The 13,642-nt window shown below is 38.6% G+C and overlaps 1 protein-coding gene and 1 pseudogene across 1 annotated transcript in view; one reads left to right on the top strand and one right to left on the bottom strand.

The window, feature by feature from the left end:
* Nucleotides 1-9,680, top strand: part of PTGFR (prostaglandin F receptor) — a 64,184-nt gene extending 54,504 nt beyond the window's left edge. The window contains exon 3 of the mRNA XM_055585365.1: nt 5,789-9,680. Coding sequence (XP_055441340.1) covers nt 5,789-6,079 — 291 coding nt within the window. The 3' untranslated portion in view covers nt 6,080-9,680. The remainder of the gene's footprint in view (nt 1-5,788) is intronic.
* Nucleotides 9,681-12,720: 3,040 nt separating this feature from the next.
* On the bottom strand, nt 12,721-13,405 carry LOC129656450 (sentrin-specific protease 8-like; annotated as a pseudogene).
* Nucleotides 13,406-13,642: the final 237 nt, after the last annotated feature.

Genomic DNA, 13,642 nt, shown 5'->3' with positions numbered 1-13,642 from the left:
ACACTGGAGTGGGTTGCCATTTCCTTCTCCAGTTCATGAAAGTGAAAAGTGAAAATGAAGTCACTCAGTCGTCCCCCACTCTTAGCGACACCAAGGACTGCAGCCTACCAGGCTCCTCCATCCATGGGATTTTCCAGGCAAGAGTACTGGAGTGGGGTGCCATTGCCTTCTCCGTTGCTATTCTTTAGAACTCTGCATTCAGATGGGTGTATCTTTCTATTTCTCCATTTCCTTTTGCTGCTATTCTTTTCTTAGCTGTTTGTAAGGCCTCCTCAGACAACCATTTTGCCTTTTTGCATTTCTTTTTTTGGGGGGAATGGTTTTGGTCACCACTTCCTGTATAATGTTATGAATAGTTATTCATAGTTCTTCAGGCTTTCTATCAGATCTAATCCCTTGAATTTATTTGTCACTTCTACTGTATAATCATAAGAGATTTGATTTAGGTCATACCTGAATGGTCTAGGGTTTTCCCTACTTTTTTCAATTTGAGTCTCAATTTTGCAATAAAGAGCTGATGATCTAAGCCACAGTTAGGTCCTGGTCTTGTTTTTGCTGACTGTATAGATCTTTTCCATCTTTGATTGCAAAGAATATAATCAGTCTGATTTTGGTATTGACCATTTGGTGATGTCCAAATCTAGATTTGTCTCTTGTGTTGTTGGAAGAGGGTGTTTGCTATGACCAGTGTGTTCTCTTGGCAAAGCTCTGTTAACCTTTGCCCTGCTTCATTTTGTATTCGAAGTCTGAACTTGCCTGTTACTCCAGGTGTCTCTTGACGTCCTACCTTTGCATTCCCATCCCCTAAGATAAAAAGGTCATCTTTTTTGGTGTTAGTTCTAGAAAATATGCAGTTACCATAACAGTTAATTGTACTATGTGGCCCAAATAAGTGGAGATCTTATCATATCATCTGTCTATTTTGCTCTTTGCAACTAGCAATGAACACAAACATTCTGGCCCACATACTTCTTTGATTTCATTATTTCTCTATTGTCTTAATGTTGAATGTCTTGAGAAGTATCAAGTTAATTCATTTGTTTTTCCATAGAATATCCAAACACTTGGCCTTTACACTTCTCAGTTAGAATTCTAATCATTAACAAAGATGACTGAATATAACCTGCCAAGCTCTAAAGGAAGATATTTTAGAAAATAACAGCATAGTTATGTGTCAAGTAGCTCTTGGAAACTAGATGAAAGACTGCATGAGTGATGAAAATCTATGCACAGCTCTCTGGAATCCAAGTTCCAGTGAGCCAGCCAGAGAAGAATGCTTTCAAGATTTGTGAGGTGACTTTTGATGGAGCCTGGGGAAAATGGTAGACATTCCTGCTCTTACCCCAACTCCCAACCTTCTATCAGGCTTATCAGGGCTGAAATTCTCCAGCAATTCTGTAGTACCCCACTCACATAAACACACACATTCATAAATGATCAATATTAGTTCTGAGTCTTTAGCACAATAGTACAGGCCTACTTTGGGGATCAAGGGCTCTCCTGATGGCTCAGTGGTATAGAATCCACCTGCCAGTGCAAAAGACGCAGATTCAGTCCTTGGGTTGGGAAGATCCCCTGGAGAAGGAAATGGCAACCCACCCTAGTATTCTTGCCCAAAATCTCACAGACTTAGTACCTTGGTAGTCTACAGCTCATGGGTTGCCAAGAGTTGGACATGACTTAGTAACTAGAACCACAACAACCACCTCGGAGATATCATGAGTTTGGTTTTAGACCACCACAGTAAAGTGACTATCACGGTAGAGCAAGGCATGAAATTTTAGGTTCCCAGGGCAAACACAATTATGTTTTACACTATACTGTAAGCTCTTATCTTTGCAATAGCATTATGTTAAAAAAAAATGTGTATACATACCTTAATTAAAAATACTTTATTACTAAAAAATGCTGACCGTCATCTGACAACATGAGGTTCCATAAACCTTCAATTTGTAGAAAAAAAAAATACAGTATATGCAAAGCACGATAATAAAGCTATGCATAATACAACAAGGTATGCCTGTATATTTCAACAAATTACTTGAGGAAAAAAAAGTACAGATTATAAAGCAATTCATAATCTAACAAAGAGGAAATTAGAGACAAAGCACAGGAGAAAATCAAAGTCCTCTGCAATTCTACTATCTAGAGTTAACCAAGAAAATCATTGAAATACACTAGTTTTTTTTGTATGTGCGCACAAAATTACATAAAGTTTTTCAAAATCGGGATCATACAGTCAATATATTTGGTAACTTGCCTTAAAAAATTAAAACTGAGAACTTACCTGGTGGCTCAGTGACTAAGACTCTGAGCCCCTAATACAGGGGTCCTGGGTTAGATCCTTGATTGGGAAACTAGATCCCACATGCCACAGCTGAGAGTTAGCAACTAAAGAGGATCCTGCATGCCACACCTAAAACGAAAAGGTCCTGTATGCTGCACCTAAGACCCAGTGCAGCCAAATAAATAAAAATAAATAAATATTAAAATAAGACTGAATCACAAACATAAAAGCTTGCATATCTTCCACTACATGAAATTACCATAATTTATGATTTGTTGCATACTTGGGTTGTCCTGAATTTTCAACAATATACTATTGTCAACAACATACTAATGATCTTTCTTTTGCATAAATACTCCACCCACTTGGTGGGTAACTGTTGGTGCTTCTCCCAAGCTAGGTTCTAGAGCAACCTTGCTTCCAGGCTGGGGCTGGGGTCATAGGAAGGGGAGAGTGAGGAGTGTCTGGCCACTACCCTGGTATTCTGGAAAAACCCTGGGTGCTGAAAGCCCTGGGTACTGGCTGCCCTCAGCAGAGGACTCAATGTTTTTTCATGGCTGGTGACCACATTGGTGTTTGCAAGGGAAGGAGGAAAGTCAGAGAAGTGAATGTCATGTAACTCAAGCATTTTAAGCTTGCATGTTTCTAAACTAGGCCCAGCTGTTCCATCCAAGTGCACCAAGCATCTTTGTTCCCAGCTGCAGAGAGCAATGTCTTGACTGGTCTCTGAGATCTCTAGGAACACATGTAGTCATTGACAGGAAATGCATTCACTTAATATTTATCAGGCAAGAGAACTATTGCTTCTTTTATTCTTGAACCCACTCCTCCCCACCCCACGTGCAAAAAAAAAAAAAGAAGGCGAAGCAAATAGATTGTAAGTTTCATAAGGACAGGCAATACTTGCTTCGTTTGCCACTGTGTCCTCAGAGCCTAGCACATTGCCTGGCACATAGCAAATGAACAAATATTTGATAAGTAAAGAAAAAACATAAAATTAAAGTATCTCAAGTCAATTGCCAATTGGGCCTTGGCCCTTCTTTCTTTTAAGAGAAACAGGGCTCATATAGGCTTATTTCTTCAATCCTGTTAGCTAACTTGGGAAGAAGTGATAGAAGAGTCTGGACTTAACCCAGGTACTGTTGTCTGAGGACTCATTATCTGTGCAGTGAAACTTGGTCAATTTTATTAGCTAGAGAATCTTTAGGCCTGCACTTTGATCATTTTTCCCCCTACAAGAGGAACCATAAAGGAAAGAATCATTTCCCAAAGGATCTGCATGGACTGCAAGATCTTGTTTCTTTTAGTGGCAACAAACCACCTTGGAATCCTTTACTTTTAGAAACATTCTAGGCCTCAAAATACTGCAAGGAGATCCAACCAGTCCATTCTGAAGGAGATCAGCTCTGGGATTTCTTTGGAAGGAATGATGCTGGGGCTGAAACTCCAGTACTTTGGCCACCTCATGTGAAGAGTTGACTCATTGGAAAAGACTCTGATGCTGGGAGGGATTGGGGGCAGGAGGAGAAGTGGACGACAGAGGATGAGATGGCTGGATGGCATCACTGACTCGATGGATGTGAGTCTGGGAGTTGGTGATGGACAGGGAGGCCTGGCGTGCTGCGATTCATGGGGTCACAAAGAGTCGGACACGACTGAGCAACTGAACTGAACTGAACTGAGGCCTATGGCACCCCACTCCAGTACTCTTGCCTGAAAAATCCCATGGATGGAGGAGCCTGGTAGGCTGCAGTCCATGGGGTTGCTAAGAGTCGGACACAACTGAGCAACTTCACTTTCACTTGTCTCTTTCATGCATTGGAGGAGGGAATGGCAACCCACTCCATTGTTCTTGCCTGGAGAATCCCATGGACAGAGGAGCCTGGTGGGCTGCTGTCCATGGGGTCACACAGAGTCGGACACGACTGAAGCGACTTAGCAGCAGCAGCAGCAGCAGTGATGGATGAGCAGATGTTTCTCTGATGACTAGATGCTGTTCTTATAGAAACACCCCCAATGAATAAAAAATAATATAATTTTGCTCATTTTACCATTTACTGAGAACATCTTAGGTACCAGCTTTGTACCAGCTATTAGATATAAAAATAAAAAGAAGAGATGATCATAGATTTGCAAGTAAATAATACATCATTATCATGCAGTGTGGCATGTGACACAACTGAGTAGGGACAGGGTGCTGGGGCAGCACAACTTGCTAAATCATCTCAGAGAAGTTGTGAAAAGTTTCATGGAGGTGAGCCCATTATGACGTGGGGCTTGAAGGATGGATAGGAGTTTTTCAGGTAAAGAAATGGTGAGTGGAGTTTCAAAATGAGAGCCATACAAGCCAAAGCTCAGAAGGGCCTGGTGGATCTGGGACAGTTGAGGCCTTTACTGTGGTTGGAGCGTAGGGTATTGGCAGGAGAGATGAGGTTATAGAGATGGATGTCAGATGCGTCATCAAGAAGGCAGTTAAGGAGTTTGTATTTTGTTGTGTAGACAATGAGGGTTTTGGTAAGGGACATTTCTCCTTCAACCATAAGTATCACCAGCCAAATTGAAGCATTTTATTCTTGATAATGACCCATCAAGAAGACCAAGAAGACTTGATTTTTTTTTTTTTCCATTTGGGTTTTAGGTTTTTACATTGTCTCTCAATCCTGCTGACATAATAGTGTAATCCCCCTTAAATTTTCAGTTTTACCTTTTGTTCATTTATTTGTTATTTGTTTTTATATTCAAGATGTTTTCAAAGACATTTTGTTTGTTCTGCAAATGTTCATTGAGAAGTTAAAGCTAGGCTCAGTGCTTAGACCAGTTCTAATCTATAGCTAGGGCTTCCCTGGTGCCTCAGTGGTAAAGAATTTGCCTGCCAATGCAAGAGACATGGATAGCATCCCTGGGTTGGGAAGATCTCCTGGAGAAGGAAATGGCAACTCACTTCGGTTTTCTTGCCTGGGAAATCCCATGGATAGAGAAGCCTTGAGGGCTACAGTTCACGGGGTGGCAAAGAGTCAGACGTGACTTAGTGACAGTGTATAGCTGTTCTAAATAAAAATTTAAAAACTTTTATCTATAGTTTATATAAACTTTAGCTTATCTATAGTTTAATCTATTTGCATAAATAAACTTTAGTTTTTTCATCGAAATTTACAAATATGTTGGCTTTGAATTTTCTATTCCCACAAGTAAGAAAAGGTCTATAACTAGGATCAGTGTTTGTCTGCTCTTCAGTCATTCTGTTTGTGCACATTTGACTTGCCATGTAAGTTGTCATTTTCGTAGTTCTGGCATCAGTTTGAATTCAAAGGATTCAGTTGTCTATGTCAATGTTTCTGCTATTTCTGCTATTCTGCTATCATTTCTTTTTCTCGGTGTTTTGCAAAATAACATCACTTTGTGGAAAGTGAAATAAATACCATGTAGCAGTTTGTTAAGTTAAAAACTGTAGGACTGAGGAAATGTCTGTCAAGTGATTTCTCTATTCTGTTTGTTTTGCAGGTGACAATGGCCAGCATTGGAATGAATATACAAGATTTTAAGGATTCCTGTGAAAGAACCCTTTTTACTCTTCGAATGGCAACATGGAATCAAATCTTAGATCCTTGGGTATATATTCTTCTACGGAAGGCTGTCCTTAGGAATCTCTATGTGTGTACCAGACGCTGTTGTGGAGTACATGTCATCAGCTTACATGTTTGGGAGCTTAGCTCCATTAAAAATTCCTTAAAGGTTGCTGCTATTTCTGATTTACCAGTTACAGAGAAAGTAACTCAGCAAACAAGCACCTAGTTGAATAGGATGGTAAATCAGTGTAGGTCTAGGACCAAATTTAAAAAAAAGTGTTGGTAATACTTCAGTTAATTGTATAAATAGAGGAAGTCTAACTGGAAAAATCAGCCCTCACCCAGATAGTATGGGGGCACTTTTGTCAGGCTTGGCTTTTAAATTTGTTAAATTAGCTGTATAATTACATATTTTAATACGCTTTTGTCAACTGGAGGTAAATGTGATAAAATAATGCCATAGGAGTCAAACGAAAGCAATTTGGGCCTTATCTGTGCTATTGATGGTTTTGAAATGAGTGACTCTCTTGAAGCCTGAAGCGTGTATTTGGTCTACTACCTGAACAGTGAAATGGCCATTTAGGGGGTCACTGCTCTATGTAGACGAGGCACAGTGAAATGGGGCACCCTTTTTTGATCTGGTCTGTTTTACTCCTCATTACATAGCCTCAGTTAATACATGCATTGTCATGTCACAGGGGATTGATTGTGGCTTCTTATAATGACTTCCACATACGTGGTTGGCTGTCAGGTTGCCTGGTCTTGTGAGCCTGTTTAGAATGAACCTTTCTTTGTCATATTTGACAGATACAACTGCTTGCATTTATTGATATGAAGGTCAGTTTTTGTTTGAAGATATTCTTGTTAAGTCATAGATTTGCACAGTTTTCAAGTAATTCCCATTTCCTCTGAAGATGCTTATGTATAGTCAATAGTTTGTAGAGAAACAAAGTCTGTGTGAGCAGGTGTAGAGGTGACTTGCACTGTAGCAGTTCCTAAGGAACTCAGCCATGGATAACGCAAACAAGCAGAAGTTAAACCCCAAGTGATGGGTGCAAAGAACATCGGTAAAGGTGCTTTACCTGAGAACCATTGACACAGTGTCATTTCTGTGTCAGGGAACAAAAGAAACACAGCCTCTAAAGAAAAATATTCAGAGACCATCTGCAGCTAGTGTGTTTCTTTTCACTTATACACACACACATACTCTCACACACACCAAGGACATCAGAAATTTCAGTTGCAAGGAATTCTTTAAATCTGTAAGATGGCATCTTCCAAAGCCTGTAACTACCAGTGTCAAGGGGAACTTTGGCAATTAGCCAGGCATTTTGAGACCCTTATAATGATTAACCAAAAGAGAAAAATCTCTCTCCAAATTTCCTAATAATACTTTAAATTTTTTCTTTGCTTGTTTGTGTAATTGAACTCAAAGAATTTTAGTAATCATTCAAAATGTCCTGAGTCTGTCAGAGCAGAGGGTAGCTAGTTCTGCTTTATATTCAGGAAATGCATTTCTATAAAAAACTCATTTTTTATTAGTTGGGGTATGTTTTAATATTACTCTTCCTTGTGAAACTGACTAGATTCTTTAGGAAATCTGTATAGATCAATTAGACTTAAATTACTATTTTTACAAATTTTTGCTTTTGACTGGTAATTTAAAAGTTCTTGTTCTTGTTTACTTTGGTGAATGTTGGTAAATTCTAATGAATACATTAAAAGAATGTATGCTTAATGTAATGAATACACTGGAAGAATGTTTGCTCAAGCAAACAGCCTCAGTGAAGATTTAAAGACAACTGTTTTGTTCCCCAATGAATTTAAAGTAGGGCAAGATGCATATACGCACTGGTGCATATGATATTCTTAGTTTATGACCAGTAAATGATGAATCACACCAAGTTAGGTCATTCACATATACAGAGCACATAGTAGATGCTTGATACTTGCCAAATTGAACTACTGGAAAGGATATCTTGGTGCAAATGAGCATGGAAGTGCAAAGGTTTTGTATACTTTTAGTTTAAGCTGACAACTACATGTTGCTTATTTTAAGATCTATCTATCTATCTCCAGTGTATATACTTTTTAAAAAGCCATTGCAATTTGTGATTGCTGTTATATTACATAAATGTTTTCACATGTTTTAAGAGCACTTAAAGACTAAAAGAATTTATAGATGGTTTAGAGGAGATATGTATTTCCTAGAGTTCCTTGAGAGAGTGTTGGTGTTCTGTGAGCTGAAGTAGAAGGAAGCAAAGTTCCATCCTTTCTCCTCAGGCTGGTTGGGATGCTGCAGTGAATAGTGCCCATAGAGCCTGATCTAGGAGATCTGTGGAGAAGAAAACCTCAGTTTTAGGCCTTTTCTCCTTGAGAAGACAAATGACAGAGTTGTTTCTCTTGCCATGATATCGCTCTGGCCATGCGTGTCTGTGTTGAGGAGATATTGTGACATGGCCGTGTATGGGAGTGCATGAGCTTAGTGTGCAAGATTTTGGGGAGTGACAGGGCAGTCATTCTCTGCACATCCTGGAAGGGTTATCTCTATTATCTGAGCTTAGGTTTAGAGCAACTAAATCGGTTTCATGATGCTGTTAAACTCAAGAAATAAACACCAAAAATTGGGGGAAAAAAATAGTCAAAGAATATGTGTGCTTACATTGTGTTAGGCTTTTTTGTCCACAGAAAATGAAATGAAATGAGCACAACAATATGCATATCTGACTTCAGAATTTTATTTCTGTTATTATATGTATTTCCATGTGGTTTGACAATTTATTATATAATGAATAATAAAGTAGAGCATCTGCCAATAACTTTCATATATTTGTTCAAAGGGGAAGGATATTTGTTCAAATGACTGGAAATAGTGTTCAGCAAGCTTACCACTTTTAAAGTGTTACAGTCTACTTTAAAATTCATCGTTAGACCATCAGAGTAACTGAATTTCCCTTCTCATTGGATAAAATAGTATCCAAGCAACTTCATATACAATTTGATTACATTATTTCTAGGGGATTATATTTTTATAGGCAGATTACTTGAAAATAGCAGGCTTTTTCTAATGTTAGTGAACTTTAAAAAAATGAGACTAAAAAACCCCAGCAGATGTGTTTAGGGGTACAGAGAGATAGTGCTGTTCCATAATTAGCTTTAAGTATATCCTAAAATATCAGACTTTTTACTGATGGGTTTAACTGGGTGATAGAAATATGTTCTTTAAACATTTTTTTTAATAAAAGCAGAAAGTTGCTTCCAATTATCTGTTGTTGCTGAAGTGAAAAATACTAAGTTAACACACACACATACATATACATAGATATATCTGTCTTATAAAACAAATGATCTTGTTTGATCATTTTCAGTATGAAAATGATAAACCTGCTTTAGTTTTGTGCCTAATCTGAGTTCAGAGTCCCAGTAAGATCATTTAGTAAACGAAGTGAACTTTTTGTGAAACTTAGTGCAAGCTTCACATATATATATATATTATCATTATTGCTCAAGACTAATTGTCTAAGATGAGACTATAAAGGATGGGAGTGTATATTTTTCTGCTTCACTGGGGGTCAGACTATTCTCCTGCCTGGTAAATAATATTGTTGGACTTCAACTTGTCATTGACATATTTTAACAGTTGATGAAATGTGTTATGTGAATAAATGTATTTTATGCTCTTCATACTTGCTGAGTTGTATAAGAGAGTAAATAGTGATATGTATATTTTGTGTCTTCCATCAGCATGTAACTCATGTCATTTTAGTGCTTTGACTAGTTTAAAACTTCAAACAAATGATTTCTAAAAAATAAACTTTTGGTGTTTATCAGGACTGGTTATTTTTAGGAAGATCATATAAAATTTGGAACTCTGGAACCTAAACTTTTGGGTTTAGGTTCCTGAAACCTAAACGAAGGGTTTCAGCTTATTTCCCTTTTGCTATCCCTCTCCTGTCCACTTTTCTGTGACATCTGCCTTATTTCTTTTTCCTGTGCCTCATCTTACATAGGTAGGTTATAATTCTGGTGGGAATTTGATCATCTCCAAAACACAGTGGCACAAGTATACCTGTAATAACAGACCCCAGTCTCAGTGCCATAAATCCAGAAAGGTTTGTATCTCACCCGTGGATACTGTCCACTCAGAAGGGGAGCTCTGCTCACTGTGAGCACTCAGAGACCTTGGGACAAAGCAGCAGTAATCTTAGATGTTGCTGTTTGTGGTGCTAAAGGGAAAAACAACCTGATGAATCATGCACTGGCTCTAAGAGCTTCCACCTTGAGCTGACACATATTACTTTTGCTCACACACCTTTGGCCAAAGCAACTAAAATGGCCCCACTAACTTCAAGCAGGGCAGGTAAGTGTAATACTATGAAATATCACAAAGGAGGGCTGAAAAAAATTGGTAGATAGCAGTTGTGATTTCCATATTAGGTAATTGTTTTTTGTTGTTTTCGTTATTGACTTCTTGCTGCTGCTGCTGCTGCTAAGTTGCTTCAGTTGTGTCCGACTCTATGTGACCCCAGAGACGGCAGCCCACCAGGCTCCCCCATCCCTGGGATTCTCCAGGCAAAAACAATGGAGTGGGTTTCCATTTCCTTCTCCAGTGCATGAAAGTGAAAAGTGAAAGTGATTCAAACTGGAACCAGGTTCAAATTAAAAAAAAAAAAGTATTTAGAAACATCATGGGATACAAATATTTAGGTCTCATTTATTTAAGAATCTTGTAATCTACAAAGATAAAGCAGAATGAATGCCATATATATTCCACAAGCTTTTTGCAATTAATAGAAATTTTAGATGACACCATAGAATAAAAAGTGAAAAGCTTGGTTTTTAAAAATGCAGGGAGTAAAACATTCTGTACAATGCCAAGAATAGCCTAGTTGCAGCATTGTTTGAAATAGTTGTGTTTCTAATAAATGAAGATGTTTGAAATTTACTTTTACCTTTGCATTAATGGCCAGACCATAAAGCATCTGCCCACAATGAAGGTAGACCTGGGTTCGATCCCTGGGTTGGGAAGATGCCCTGGAGAAGGAAATGGCACCCCACTCCAGTACCCTTGCCTGGAAAATCCCATGGACGGGGGAGCCTGGTAGGCCTACAGTTCATGGGGTCACAAGAGTCGGACATGACTGAGCGACTTCACTTGCATTTTCAGTCTCTTTAAAATATTTTGATACCTTAATATACACTTTGCTGTTGAATTTTATCAAACTATTAGAAAATCCAAAGTAGGATAACAGCACTAGAACAAGATTAAACTATATTTCTTTTCTTTTTCACCAAGTCGCTTCATTTTGAACCCAAACATGACAGTATATGAAATGAATCAGAAACCTGGCAAAATTGAAATCTTAGGAATCTTGAGATATAAGTTTATGTATACTGAATGTTAGCATATTCAAAAGCAGAGACATTACTTTGGCAACAAAGGTCCGTCTAGTCAAGGCTATAGTTTTTCCAGTGGTCATGTATGGATATGAGAAGAAAGCTGAGTGCTGAAGAATTGATGCTTTTGAACTGTGGTGTTGGAGAAGACTCTTGAGAGTCCCTTGGACTGCAAGGAGATCCAACCAGTCCATTCTGAAGGAGATCAGCCCTGGGATTTCTTTGGAAGGACTCATGCTAAAGCTGAAACTCCAGTACTTTGGCCACCTCATGCGAAGAGTTGACTCATTGGAAAAGACTCTGATGCTGGGAGGGATTGGGGGCAGGAGGAGAAGGGGACGACAGAGGATGAGATGGCTGGATGGCATCACTGACTCGGTGGACGTGAGTCTGAGTGAACTCCGGGAGTTGGTGATGGACAGGGAGGCCTGGTGTGCTGCAATTCATGGGGTCACAAAGAGTTGGGCACAACTGAGCAACTGAACTGAACTGATACCAAATGTTTTGTTCAAAGATTCTGTAGGAAGTTATTGTAAAGAATTTCTGGCAGAGCTGTGTTTCTGCCCTGCAAAAATATCAACTGAAAGTAAAATAATAAAGATATGATATGCAATTATGAAAATGTATTAATAATTGGATGGTTTTTACATTATCAAAAATCTCATATTTGCTAAAGTATACTTTTTAGCTACTCATCTAGATTGTGGAAGAATAGTGAAATTACACATCTTTTTTTTTTTTTTTTTAATTTAGAAGGAACAGCATTTCTTTTTTGCTCTTGGTTCCACATTTCAAAAATTACATTGTCTGCATTTTTAATTAAGTGAAAAAGTTGAGAAAGGTCACTTTTTCTCTTTTATATTTCAAAAATAAACCAACTTATAGTAGTCAGAAGCAAAACTAGAGGTCCACCACAGATGTTTATTTCAACACACTTAAAGTGCTTCAGGAATCAGATGGGCAACTATGGGCTAACATCATCTTTATCAAGTATTGGCAAAGGTTATAGCTGGGAAAGCCTTTGCTTATTGAATGGAAGAGATATCATAGAACTGAGTAACTGATGATACTTCGATCTTGAATTAGGTTAGGTCTTAATCTGCTTCTAGCCAGTTGATCTCTTGAAATATATGGGTTGTGCTTTTTGGTTGCTCTATAATTTTCTTCTTGCTTCTAGATGTAACGTATTCTTAATTTGTTTTACAGATCAATCTTTTTTCTTTGGAATAAACCAATGTGGATGAGGGAGCCCAAAAGGGAATTAATCAGTTTTGGTGCATATTTTGAAGACACCTTCACAACACATATTGCTCTGAAGTTAGGGTTAGAGTGAAACTTTCCATTAGGATAGTGCAGAGGACAACATTCTCTCAGGGGAAAGTAAATATTCTAAGCTTTCCTCTCCCGGGCATCTTCCCTCAGGCACTGAGACCACAGCCATCCAATACATGGGGATAGGCAAAAGAGACTTCAAAAGTCAATATATTTCAGCAGGTAATTTTTAGCAAGTCTGGCAACGAGGTCTTTCTATTCTTCTCTCTTGTTTGTGATGTATGTAGGGGAGATTTAGCTGCAATAGTGATTCTGGCTGTTGTCTAAAGAGTTCTGACACAAGGCCTCAGTGTTACATATCACATACACTGCACAGTCACAGCTGTTTTTGTTGAGCAGGGCTTTCTCTTCCACAAAGGCCAGTTTGTTTCCTTTTCTGCATGAGAAAGCCTCTAGTTTTTCTGCCACCTGCTCTGCATGGAATGAGTTGCTACCATAAGAATCGTAATGAAAAAAGCCATTTTTACCTTGCAGATAAACCAACAACCTCTAGTGGGTTCCCCCACCTGTATGTTTGGAATTATCATTGATGGCTAAAAACACAACTCTCTTGTTGGGGAGATCCAAGGGTTCAAGGAACATGGTAATCTCTGCTGGGTTGACAGCCACTTGACGAACTGAGTAAGTTCGGGGCTGATGAAGCAGATGCAGTCAGAGCAGTCATGAAATTGACTGTTGCCAAGGTACTCAAAGGAAAACCCAGTAACATGGTCATTGAGCCAGTTTGGAGGATCCAGTAGTGAGATGACTGCTGCAGGAGACTGTTCATGTAACTCAAGACTACTGGGTCCATTTTGTACTGACCAGGGCTGCTCAGAAATTCCAGAAGCTGCTTCAGGCCTCACCGCCCCTACCAGCCTCCAATCGGTTGTATATGCATCTTAGTCATAAAAAAGAGATGTAGAATTACTGAAATCTGAAGGAACTGTATTTTGGATTTGAATGTAAACTCAATCTTAGAGTTTCATATTTAATTTCATCTGAATTATTTTTAATGTCTGATTGGTAAAACTCCAAATTAGCAAATTGCACCTGTTGTTATGTTGCTACCTTTCCCATG

The sequence above is a fragment of the Bubalus kerabau genome, chromosome 6 (genome assembly GCF_029407905.1).
Source record: "Bubalus kerabau isolate K-KA32 ecotype Philippines breed swamp buffalo chromosome 6, PCC_UOA_SB_1v2, whole genome shotgun sequence".
NCBI lineage: Eukaryota > Metazoa > Chordata > Mammalia > Artiodactyla > Bovidae > Bubalus > Bubalus kerabau.
The sequence above is the reverse complement of the archived record's forward strand: the minus strand, read 5'-3'. Positions and strand labels throughout refer to the sequence as shown.